At 50.0% G+C, this 12,346-nt stretch overlaps 1 protein-coding gene across 1 annotated transcript in view; it reads right to left on the reverse strand.

Moving 5' to 3' along the window:
- Nucleotides 1–339: 339 nt before the first annotated feature.
- The window catches only part of LOC117518149 (leucine-rich repeat-containing protein 52-like), a 95,996-nt gene continuing 83,989 nt past the window's right edge, over nt 340–12,346 (reverse strand). The window contains exon 2 of the mRNA XM_034179209.1: nt 340–674. Coding sequence (XP_034035100.1) covers nt 340–674 — 335 coding nt within the window. The remainder of the gene's footprint in view (nt 675–12,346) is intronic.

Raw genomic sequence — 12,346 nt, forward strand, 5'->3', positions numbered from 1 at the left:
ACCCACTCGGGACAAGCTGTCAGGCTGTGATGCGCTGAGTTAGCCGCTGAGCGTCTGTGCGTGTGGTTGCGAGGGCGTTATTGCTCTTAATACTCTCAGAGGTCATTTTGAACTCACAATGTACAGGCACAGACATCCTTATTGCTGACTCTCACGCTCACTCACATGCACACTTTCAAAATGCTCCACTGAGGAGTGCCTGATTTAAATCTACCACCAAGACAGTTTGATCCGGGTTGACCACAGAGGCTTTGGTCTCTAAGTCCTCTTCCTGCTTCCTCCTCTCCATCCAGTCTCATGTGCTTGTGTCTCTTCCTCCGGTGGTTTCACGTTGGTGCGTCACACCTGCATGCTCGGCTTGCTCACATCCCCGTTCCCCTGGTTTCCTCCTCCTCCCCCACCTCCCATCCCTCCTCCTCCTCTGTCGTCCTCATCGTCGCTGTCCGGCTGCTCGCTTTTCCTTTTGGTGTAGCGATCATACAGCACCATGAGCACCCCCATCACCCATGCTGACACTGTGCCAGCTGAGAAGATAACAAAGCCGATGGCGATGAAGAAGAGGTAGTCCCAGTAGCCCAGGCCTTGGTGGCAGTCTGCTCGCAGCTGCATGCCCACCTCCGCCAGTCGCTGGCCTGCCAGCTCCGCGGGGCTCTGGCAAACAGTCTGGCCCTCATCTGGAGAGAGGTGGAGAGGAGGGGTTGGGAGTAAAGAAAACAGATTAGCAGATTATGTTTTTGAAAAAGGGGAAAAGCGGAGAACATAACTAACTAGAGTAAAAGGTGCACAAAGAGTGGCTAATAACGTAGTGATAACCTTTGTGAGCCACAACAGCTGAACTCTGGTAACGCAGATCCTGGATGTCTGAGGACATGGCTTGCTTTATTATTATTTTTCCACACACAGATAAATAGAGACAGAAAGATGTCTGGATTTAACTGCAAACCTCCTACTCCATCATGCACATCAAATCCCTGCCTACCAGCACAAAGATAAAATGCCTGCCCTTCACAATACGGCAATCATCAGGGAGCAGGCTGACTGTCAGCACAGGATTCATCCTCTTTAGCATTTTATTGATAGATCAGTCTCTTACACACAAAGGTCAGATAGTCACGGTGACAAACAGGCTGCTGTGATGCTCGTGGACCCTTCAGCAGACATGTTCTCACCATCGTTGTTGTGAAAGTGTAGTGACACGGACCCACAACAGGGGGCGTAAAGGAACGGACAGTAGAAGAAGTCAAATCTGAACACTTTACTGTTGTGAATGCCACAACTAAACACAGCAGATTTCAGAATGAATACAAAGTCAATCAATCAAGGTGTCGTGTGGGCAGGCTCCACGATAGGAGACGTCCATCTGGAGAAGAACCGGAACCACACGATTTCCTCCGCCACCGAACCAAGAGAATACTGGAGCCGCCAAGTCCCGAGTTCCCCCAGGTGGCCACCATCTCCGCGTGTCGGATCTGGTACTGCTGGCGAAGAGCAAAAACAGTCAGCAAGTCAGGTGGGAAAACACCTCCACCTTAACACCAGAAAGCTGGCACGTGCAGTAGTAAGTGTACTTATCAAAGGTTTGGAGTGAAGACGTCAGTCCAAACCCAGCCTCCAGCTACAAGCACTCACAAAACCTACTGCAAGAATAACACAAGCAAATACTGTCTGTGGTAGACAAAACAATGGCTGAGAACAAATTACCTCCTTGATAGGACGATATATCGGTGACGTGGTGGAGGTGTTGTCCTGCTTTTATCAGGGGTGAGGCGTAGATGATTGGTGACAGCTGTCATAGCCGATGAGTAACAGCTGTCACCTCGGCCGCTCTTGTGGGGCGGCAGCGCCCTCTCGTGCCTGAAGCCCGCACTTCAGGCAGGGCGCCCTCTGGTGGTGGGCCAGCAGTACCTCCTCTTCTGTCGGCCCACACAACAATCGTGTTTGTTTGTTTTCATCCCACTGCAGGGATTTAGGACACTATCATACAGCTGGGGTTATCAGCTACAACGTACAACCCCAAATCAGAAAAAGGGGAAACAATATGGAAAATACAAAAAAAAAAAAAAAGAAAAAGGATTCTTAGGTTTACTTTGAATGCTGTTTCATTGCAGACAGTATAAAGCTGAGATATTTCCGGTTTGTTTGATTTAGTCAACCTCATTTAATTTGTTAATATAGAGCCATTTTCAGACCTGCAACAGATTCCAACAGGGCAATTCAGTAAAAATTCAATAAATAAATACCACGTTCAACGATTGAAATCCTCCACCAACACTCCTTTCCAATTCCACAAGTTTTTACCTTGGAAAAAATTTTCAAGGTCAAAGTCCTGTTAGAAGTGGTTTTTCATAAGCTAAATTAGATGTGATCAAATGTCAGGAGACTGTAATTAGTTCCTGCACTTGATTCAAAGTTTTTGTGGAGTTGTCAGGTTTTTTTTTTTTCAACTTTTTCAGTTTCTGAATTCTTTTTCATATAATTTTCACAGATCATTAGTTATCTCTGCTATGCACAATCTGTCATTACTTTCTGGCACTTGATTTCCGACTGATAACTGGAAGATATAAAAACAGGCATAAAACTGGAATATCCTTCCAATTTTGGTGGTGTAAGTAAATCCATAAGAGAAAATAGATAAAATACAATGCAAAATGTACAGCAAATGGGTTTTTCAATGTTAAATTCAAATGTCAACAAAATCCATAATCCGGTGTCGCAGACCGAACGGTCCCCCCTAAAAATCAGTCCACCCTGCCTTCACTGCGCATGTGCCATTTCGGAGCTCAGCAGTGTCATTTCTGTGCATCGGACGCGGTTCACCGATTATCACCTTGTTTCTGCTTCAAACTGCACTCCAGTCATCATCTATCTCAGTGACAGATATCTGAAGCTTTTGTACAACAATCATTTCCACAGAAATTCAGCATTATGTCATCACAAAAGACGGCGGACCGCTCAGAGTGCACAGCAGCTGCTGCGGTGCCTACGTCATTTCAACATCATTTTAAGGACTCGTCAATTATCGCTTCGTTTCTGCTAAAAACTGACTTTAGAATTATTTAAAGCCCTGGTCACACGGCACGACTGAAGGACACCGAAGCCAAAATGAAACAAGAAATCTGGACTTACATTGACTTTCTGAGACATCGTTTAACTGTCGTCCAGCTTCATTTCTGTTGCTGGCACTCTGTCAGAATTTTCAAACTGTTGAAACGTGAACAAATTCTGACGATAACCTCAATTCGTCTGTATTCCGTTTTGCTTTCTATCGTGACGGTTCCTCATTGTTTGCATAGTTCCCGTACTGTTAGCATTCCGTTTGACTGTCGTCCAACTTTGTCCAACCTCCCAAGTCCGACATCTTGCAAGAATGGTGACAATATCTGAATGGATCAATAACTAAAGATCAGACGAGCTGAACGTGACTCATCCATGTGTGGGACGAAAAGCAATGATGTCATATAGAAACAATAGCGGCAAGAACGTTTTATCAACTACTTTAACTATTTACACACGTTCCAGCCGTTTGTGGCTGGAATGGCTGTGCGCACATGCCCACTCCTGCCGTTTGTGGCTGTGTGCACGTTTGCATGTTTTGTTTTGATTTTGATTGAAGCATCAACGTGAGCGTTCACTTCATTTTTCTTTTGTTAGTTTCGATTTTGTTTTGTACCTTTATGCGCTCCTGATTTGCCACAAAATGTGTAATCTGGATCAGATCCGATTACATATCTTTGTCAGTCCATAATGCTGTCAAATATGAAAGAAATTTGATCTTTTTTGACAGAGAATTTGTGCAATGTTAAAGGATACGGATTTTTTTCCAAGATGTTTGCTGACTTTGTGTTGTGTGGGCCGCCAGAAGAGGAGGTACTGCTGGCCCACCACCAGAGGGCGCCCTGCCTGAAGTGCGGGCTTCAGGCACGAGAGGGCGCAGTCGCCTCACAGGAGCAGCCAGGGTGACAGCTGTCACGCATCACCTGCAACAGCTGTTACCCATCATCTGATCAGCAGGGGAATATCAGCAGGACGACGCCTCCACCTCTTTGCCGAGATATCGTTCTACCTGGAAGGTAACGTGCTCAGCTGACTGGTTAACAGTGATCTTTTGTGACTTTTGTGAGTTGTTTAGCTGACTCCTTTTCCAACGAGTGGTGGAGGTAGTTTTCCTGCCGTGCGGATTCCTGGGTGCAGACGCACCCACATTTAATTGTTCTTTTGTTCCTCGCCAGCAGTACCAGGTCCGACACGCGAAGGCAGTGGCCACCTGGGAGTTCGGGACTTGGCGGCTCCAGTATTCCCGGGGTCTGGTGGCGGAGGAAATCGTGTGGTTCCGGTTCTGCTTTGGACAGACGTCTCCTATCTTCGAGCCTGCCCACACGACACCTTTTGTGATTTGGCTTTTGTCTATTGTTGTAATCTGATTGTATTTGTTGTGCCCATTCACAACAGTAAAGTGTTGTTATTTGACCTCATCCATTGTCCGTTCATTTGCGCCCCCTGTTGTGGGTCCGTGTACCTACACTTTCCCAACAGGATATCTCGGCCAACGTCATGGACCCCGAGGGGCGTCAACCGGCTGTTGAACGGCCAATGGAAGAGCAGGGCGCACAGGCGTCTGCAGGAGGAATGATCGGTGAGTTGCAGCGAATCCTCACCGTTTTTACGGCTCGGCTGGATCTGATGACCGAGCAGAACGTCCTCCTTAACCGCAGGGTGGAGGCTCTCGCCGCGCAGGTGGAAGCGCGTCCTCAGGGCGCTGCTGCGGCTCCCCCTCCTGTCGATCCTGTGCGCAACAGTGACGTTCCACAGGTCGTTCAACGACCCCTCCCACCTTCCCCTGAAGCATACATAAGCCCTCCAGAGCCGTACGGGGGTAGTGTGGAGACATTCGCGGACTTTCTTATGCAGTGTTCGCTCGTCTTCGCACAACGTCCCGTTATGTATGCAACTGACGCTAGTAAGATAGCTTATGTGATTAATCTGCTTCGCGGCAAGGCACGCGCTTGGGCTACAGCGCTCTGGGAGCAAAATTCGCGGCTCCTTCTGATATATGATGGGTTTGTGAGGGAGTTCAGAACTGTGTTCGATCACCCAAATAGAGGAGAGACCGCTTCAACCGTGCTGCTGTCAATGAGACAGGGGCGCCGGAGCGCAGATGCTTATGCAGTCGACTTCCGCATCGCGGCTGCGAGGTCCGGCTGGAATAGCACTGCCCTCCGCGCCGCCTTCGTAAACGGACTGTCGTTAGTTCTGAAGGAGCACCTGGTGGCCAAGGACGAACCGCGGGATTTAGACGGGCTTATTGATCTCGTTATACGATTAGACAATCGGTTAGAAGAACGCCGTCGGGAACGAGACGAAGGGCGTGGCCGGGCACGCGCCGTCCCTCTCCCTTCCGGTTCCGACCGAGTTCCGCCCTCCCCACGCTCCACGGCCTCTACGCTCCGTGTGGTGACAGCTCCCCCTGCTGACGAAGCTATGGACACGAGCAGGGCCACATTTAGGGCACCAGATAGACAGAGGAGGCTGGTCCGCGGAGCGTGCTTTGTTTGTGGCTCAATAGAGCATCAAGTGAGGGACTGCCCCGAGCGGTTAAAACACCAACGCCCGCCCCTAGACACTGGGTTAGGGGTGGGCCAAAACATTCACGTGGGACATACCCATATTGCCACACGACTCCCAGTGACAATCCTTTATGAGGATTTAACCCTGAAGGCCCCAGCACTGGTGGACATGGGCTCTGAAGGGAATCTGTTAGACAGCAGATGGGCCAGGGAGGTAGGGCTCCCTCTAGTGGCGCTTACCTCGCCTGTGCAGGTGCGGGCACTAGATGGCTCCCTACTCCCTCTAATCACACATAAGACACCACCAGTAACTCTGGTGGTGTCAGGAAATCACCGGGAGGAGATCAAGTTTTTTGTGGCTCCTGCTACCTCCCGCGTGATTCTAGGGTTCCCCTGGATGTTAAAACACAATCCCCGGATCGATTGGCCGTCCGGGGTAGTGGTTCAGTGGAGCGAGACCTGCCATCGGGTATGTTTAGGTTCCTCGGTTCCTCCCGGTTCCCAGGCTAAGGAGGAGGTCAGAGTCCCGCGGAGGTCAGGGACGGTGCCGGTGGAGTACCACGACCTTGTAGATGTGTTCAGTAAGGATCTGGCGCTCACCCTTCCCCCCCACCGTCCGTACGATTGTGCCATCGATTTGGTTCCAGGCGTTGAGTTCCCGTCCAGCAGGCTGTACAACCTCTCACGACCTGAGCGCGAATCAATGGAGACCTACATCCGGGACTCTTTAGCCGCCGGGTTGATCCGGAATTCCACCTCCCCGATGGGTGCAGGTTTCTTTTTTGTGGGTAAAAAAGACGGCGGACTTCGTCCATGCATTGATTATAGGGGACTGAACGAAATCACGGTTCGTAATCGATACCCGTTGCCCCTGTTGGATTCAGTGTTCACGCCCCTGCATGGAGCCCAAATATTCACTAAGCTAGATCTTAGAAATGCGTATCACCTGGTTTGGATCCGGAAGGGAGACGAGTGGAAGACGGCATTTAACACCCCCTTAGGTCACTTTGAGTACCTGGTCATGCCGTTCGGCCTCACAAACGCCCCCGCGACGTTCCAAGCATTAGTTAATGATGTCTTGCGGGATTTCCTGCACCAATTCGTCTTCGTATATCTAGACGATATACTCATCTTTTCTCCGGATTAGACGATATACTCATCTTTTCTCCGGATCCTGAGACTCATGTCCGGCATGTACGTCAGGTCCTGCAGCGGTTGTTGGAGAACCGGCTGTTTGTGAAGGGCGAGAAGTGTGAGTTTCACCGCACATCTTTGTCCTTCCTGGGGTTTATCATCTCCCCCAACTCCGTCGCTCCTGATCCGGCCAAGGTTGCGGCGGTGAGAGACTGGCCCCAACCCACTAGCCGTAGGAAGCTGCAACAGTTCCTCGGCTTTGCAAATTTCTACAGGAGGTTCATTAAGGGCTACAGTCAGGTAGTTAGCCCCCTGACAGCCCTGACCTCACCAAAAGTCCCCTTCACCTGGTCGGATCGTTGCGATTCCGCGTTCAAGGAGTTGAAACGGCGCTTCTCGTCTGCACCCGTTCTGGTGCAGCCCGATCCTAGTCGCCAGTTAGTGGTTGAAGTGGACGCCTCGGACTCAGGGATAGGAGCTGTGCTTTCCCAGAGCGGGAAGACCGATAAGGTCCTTCACCCGTGTGCCTATTTTTCCCGCAGGTTGACCCCGGCCGAACGGAACTATGACGTCGGCAATCGAGAACTCCTTGCGGTGAAAGAGGCTCTTGAAGAGTGGAGACGTCTGTTGGAGGGAACGTCCGTGCCATTCACGGTTTTCACTGACCACCGGAACCTGGAGTATATCAGGACCGCCAAGCGGCTGAACCCCAGGCAAGCCCGCTGGTCACTGTTCTTCGGCCGTTTTGACTTCCGGATCACCTACCGTCCCGGGACCAAGAACCAGAGATCGGATGCCTTGTCCCGGGTACATGAAGATGAAGTCAAAGCGGAGTTGTCGGATCCACCGGAACCCATCATCCCGGAGTCCACTATCGTGGCCACCCTCACCTGGGACGTAGAGAGAACTGTCCGGGAGGCCCTGGCACGAAGCCCGGACCCCGGAACTGGGCCGAAGAACAAACTATACGTCCCACCAGAAGCTAGGGCTGCAGTCCTGGACTTCTGTCACGGCTCCAAGCTCTCCTGTCATCCAGGGGTGCGAAGAACCGTGGCAGTTGTCCGGCAGCGCTTCTGGTGGGCGTCCCTAGAGGCCGACGTCCGGGATTATATCCAGGCCTGCACCACCTGCGCCAGGGGCAAGGCTGACCATCGCAGGGCACCAGGCCTACTCCAGCCGCTGCCTGTGCCTCATCGCCCCTGGTCCCACATCGGCCTGGATTTTGTCACGGGCCTCCCGCCGTCCCAGGGCAACACCACCATCCTCACGATAGTGGACCGGTTCTCCAAGGCGGCTCACTTCGTGGCCCTCCCGAAGCTCCCAACAGCCCAGGAGACAGCGGTCCTCCTGGTCCACCACGTCGTCCGGCTGCATGGGATTCCAACAGACATCGTCTCCGATCGCGGTCCCCAGTTCTCCTCGCAAGTCTGGAGGAGCTTCTGCCGGGAATTGGGGGCCACGGTGAGTCTCTCGTCCGGGTACCACCCTCAGACCAACGGGCAAGCAGAACGGGTAAACCAGGAGGTGGAACAGGCTTTGCGCTGCGTGACTGCCGCGCACCCGGCAGCCTGGAGTACCCATTTGGCCTGGATCGAGTATGCTCATAACAGCCAGGTGTCTTCAGCCACCGGCCTCTCCCCTTTTGAGGTATGTCTGGGGTATCAGCCCCTGTTGTTTCCGGTGGTTGAGGGAGAGGTCGGTGTGCCCTCGGTCCAGGCCCACCTACGGAAGTGCCGTCGGGTGTGGCGTGCCGCCCGTTCTGCTTTGCTAAAGGCCCGGACGAGGGCAAAAGCCCATGCAGACCGTCGGCGGGCCCCGGCCCCTGCGTATCGGCCAGGGCAGGAGGTGTGGTTATCTACAAAGGACATTCCCCTCAAGGTGGACTCCCCCAAGCTACAGGACCGTTACATCGGCCCATTTAAGATCCTTAAGGTCATCAGTCCAGCTGCGGTGAGGCTTCAGCTTCCGGCCTCACTGCGGATCCATCCTGTGTTTCACGTGTCCCGGATAAAACCACATCACACCTCACCCCTCTGTACTCCGGGTCTGGCACCGCCTCCTGCCCGGATCATCGATGGCGAGCCGGCTTGGACTGTACGCTGGCTTTTGGATGTCCGTAGGATGGGCCGGGGCTTCCAGTATTTGGTGGACTGGGAGGGGTACGGCCCCGAAGAACGCTCCTGGGTGAAGAGGAGCTTCATCCTGGACCCGGCCCTCCTGGCCGATTTCTACCGCCGCCACCCGGACAAGCCTGGTCGGGCGCCAGGAGGCGCCCGTTGAGGGGGGGGTCCTGTTGTGTGGGCCGCCAGAAGAGGAGGTACTGCTGGCCCACCACCAGAGGGCGCCCTGCCTGAAGTGCGAGCTTCAGGCACGAGAGGGCGCAGTCGCCTCACAGGAGCAGCCAGGGTGACAGCTGTCACGCATCACCTGCAACAGCTGTTACCCATCATCTGATCAGCAGGGGAATATCAGCAGGACGACGCCTCCACCTCTTTGCCGAGATATTGTTCTACCTGGAAGGTAACGTGCTCAGCTGACTGGTTAACAGTGATCTTTTGTGACTTTTGTGAGTTGTTTAGCTGACTCCTTTTCCAACGAGTGGTGGAGGTAGTTTTCCTGCCGTGCGGATTCCTGGGTGCAGACGCACCCACATTTAATTGTTCTTTTGTTCCTCGCCAGCAGTACCAGGTCCGACACGCGAAGGCAGTGGCCACCTGGGAGTTCGGGACTTGGCGGCTCCAGTATTCCCGGGGTCTGGTGGCGGAGGAAATCGTGTGGTTCCGGTTCTGCTTTGGACAGACATCTCCTATCTTCGAGCCTGCCCACACGACACCTTTTGTGATTTGGCTTTTGTCTATTGTTGTAATCTGATTGTATTTGTTGTGCCCATTCACAACAGTAAAGTGTTGTTATTTGACCTCATCCATTGTCCGTTCATTTGCGCCCCCTGTTGTGGGTCCGTGTACCTACACTTTCCCAACACTTTGGCCAAAACTGAATCAGTTCTTGGTCATCAGGATGTGAATTCTCTGTAAAAATTTCATAATGATATATGAAAAATTGTGGGTTACAGGCTGTTCACAAACAGACATACAAAAAGTGGTGAAAACATAACCTCTGCCCAACTTCATTGGCGGAGGTAATAAATAAATGCTATTATGACAACAGGTGATTGTAATTATGATTTCCTACAAAAGCAGTATCCACAAAAGGTTGAGTCTTTGAGGATCATGGATGTGCAGAGGATATGGGTTTGTCAACAAACACGTGAGAAAATTATTGAAATGTTTAAAAAATATCATGAAACGATTCAAGACATCTGGTGAAATTTCAGTGCATCAAGGGCAATGACACAAGACTAAGCTAAACAGCCGTGATCTCTGATCCCTCAGATGGCACTGCATCAAGAACCCTTGTTCATCAATAGCTGATATAACCACATGGATACAGGATTACTTTGAGAAGCCTTTGTTAAGCACACGGAGTTACATTTACAAATAAGGTTGTCAGTGCCAGGGTAATTTACATTTCTGTGATGGCAGCATTAATTCAGAAAAGTACATTGAGATTTTAGTGGCACATGTGTTGCCTTCAAGATGACATCTTTTTCAGGGATGGCCATGCATTTTTAAAGAAGACAATGCAAAACCACATTCTGCACACATTACAAAAGGTGTGGCTGCTGAAGTACAGGTTATGGTTACTGGATGGGCCTGCCTGCCATCCTGATCTGTCCCCAACAGAAAATGTGTGGAGAATTTTGAAATGAAAAATGTTTCATTGCTTGATGTCCTCAATGCCAAAATGTCTTTTAATTGCTGTGAGAAGGAACGGCAATATTACAAAGTGGTCAATGATTTAGCATCCGAACTATTTTTGGAATGTGCTGCAGGCCTTAAATGCAGGAATGGATATATATTAACAAATGAAATTAAGCTGACCTCATAAAACATGAACTATCTTAGGTTCATACTGTCATACTGCAATGAAATAAAAGACAAAGTACCAGCTTTTGATGGTTTCGTGTTATACTGCATCCACGTGTCGGATACAGTATCATAACGTCTGTATAATATAATAACTTTTGTTTTGCCTGGGGAATTATTGTCAGGGATTGGGCCAGGTCAGGGCGTTGAACCCTTATTTTTCCGCTTTTCGTGGTTTCCCGTCTGCTGTGGCTTTGATTTATTAGTTATTATTTTCATCATGTGATTTTCTGTCATGTTTTTCTTGCCACTTTATTCTTATGATTCACTAGGTATTTCATTTTCATCATATGGTTATTTTCTGTTTTGTCACTTTGTTTTCTTTGTTACTTTTTACTTTGGCCTTTCACTCTGTTCTAGTTTTCAGTCATTGTTTAGTTATCTCTTGTTCTTCTTGGTTATAATATTTGTTGTACTGTTATGTCAGGATTTGTTTTGGTTATTGTTTGTTCAATGCTTCTTCTTATGGTTTGTCTTACTGCCTAGTTTTCTTTAGTCAGTTTATGTTTAATGTCATTTTAGTATTTAGCTCCATGTCTCGTATTCTAGTCCGTGTTGCCAGTTCTTGTCTAGTTTAGTCCTCATGTTCATGTTTGACTCCTGTTCAGTAATATAAGATTCAGTTGTAGCTTTGTACTTATTTCTGTTTCACTCCACATCCTGCACCTGCATTCCTGTCTTCATCTCTCACAGCCAGTTGATTAAGTTTTTTCTGCACCTGCCATGTGTCCCTGTCTCACTTTAACTCTGTCTGCTTTGTGTTTTCATTTAGTCACACTCTTGACACCTGTTCACAAATCTTTGTCTTTTCTTCACTCCACCTTGTGTTGTCCTCCCTCACTGTCTTGCACAATGTAGTATCTTCGTCCGCTAGCCACGCCCCCTTCTTGATTGTTCCTCACGTGCACCTTGTTACACCTGTCTTATTTAATCTCCACCCAACCACCACTCCCTTGCTCGTTTGTTGTCCTTGTACACTTGCCAGCTCTGTTTCCAGTCCAGTTTTTGCTTTGCCGTGTATTCTGATCCTGCTTTGTATTTTTGACTTTGCCTTTTGCCTCGCCCTTGGTGTCTGCTCGTGCCTCTGAACCCTGCTAAACCATGACTGCGTTTTTGCCTGACCCTGTTTGTGCTTCTGCCCCGCTGACTGATCACCTGTGTACCGAACCAGAGCCTGAATTAAAGACAATGATCTCTTCTACATCCAAGCCTAGTCTGAGAGTTTGCATTTTGGGTCCTAACAATTCAGGTGCCTGCCACCTGCACAGCCTGACAATTATTCATTCATTCATTCATTCATCTTCTACCGCTTAGTCCAATTAAGAGTCGCGGGGGGCTGGAGCCTATCCCAGCAGTCATAGAGCGCGAGGCGGAGTACACCCAGGACAGGACGCCAGTCTGTCGCAGGGCCACAAATAGACAAACAAACACAGACACACACACACCTATGGACAATTTTAAAGAGTCCAATCCACCTAACCCGCATGTCTTTGGATGTGTGAGGAAACCAGAGCACCTGGAGGAAACCCACGCAAGCACGGGGAGAACATGCAAACTCCACACAGAAAGGCCACGGGAATTGAACCCACGACCTTCTTGCTGTGACGCAACAGTGCTAACCATTAAGCCACCATGCTGCCCGGGGAATTATTTTTCTTAAAA

Source organism: Thalassophryne amazonica, chromosome 10 (genome assembly GCF_902500255.1).
Source record: "Thalassophryne amazonica chromosome 10, fThaAma1.1, whole genome shotgun sequence".
NCBI classification, from domain to species: Eukaryota; Metazoa; Chordata; class Actinopteri; order Batrachoidiformes; family Batrachoididae; genus Thalassophryne; species Thalassophryne amazonica.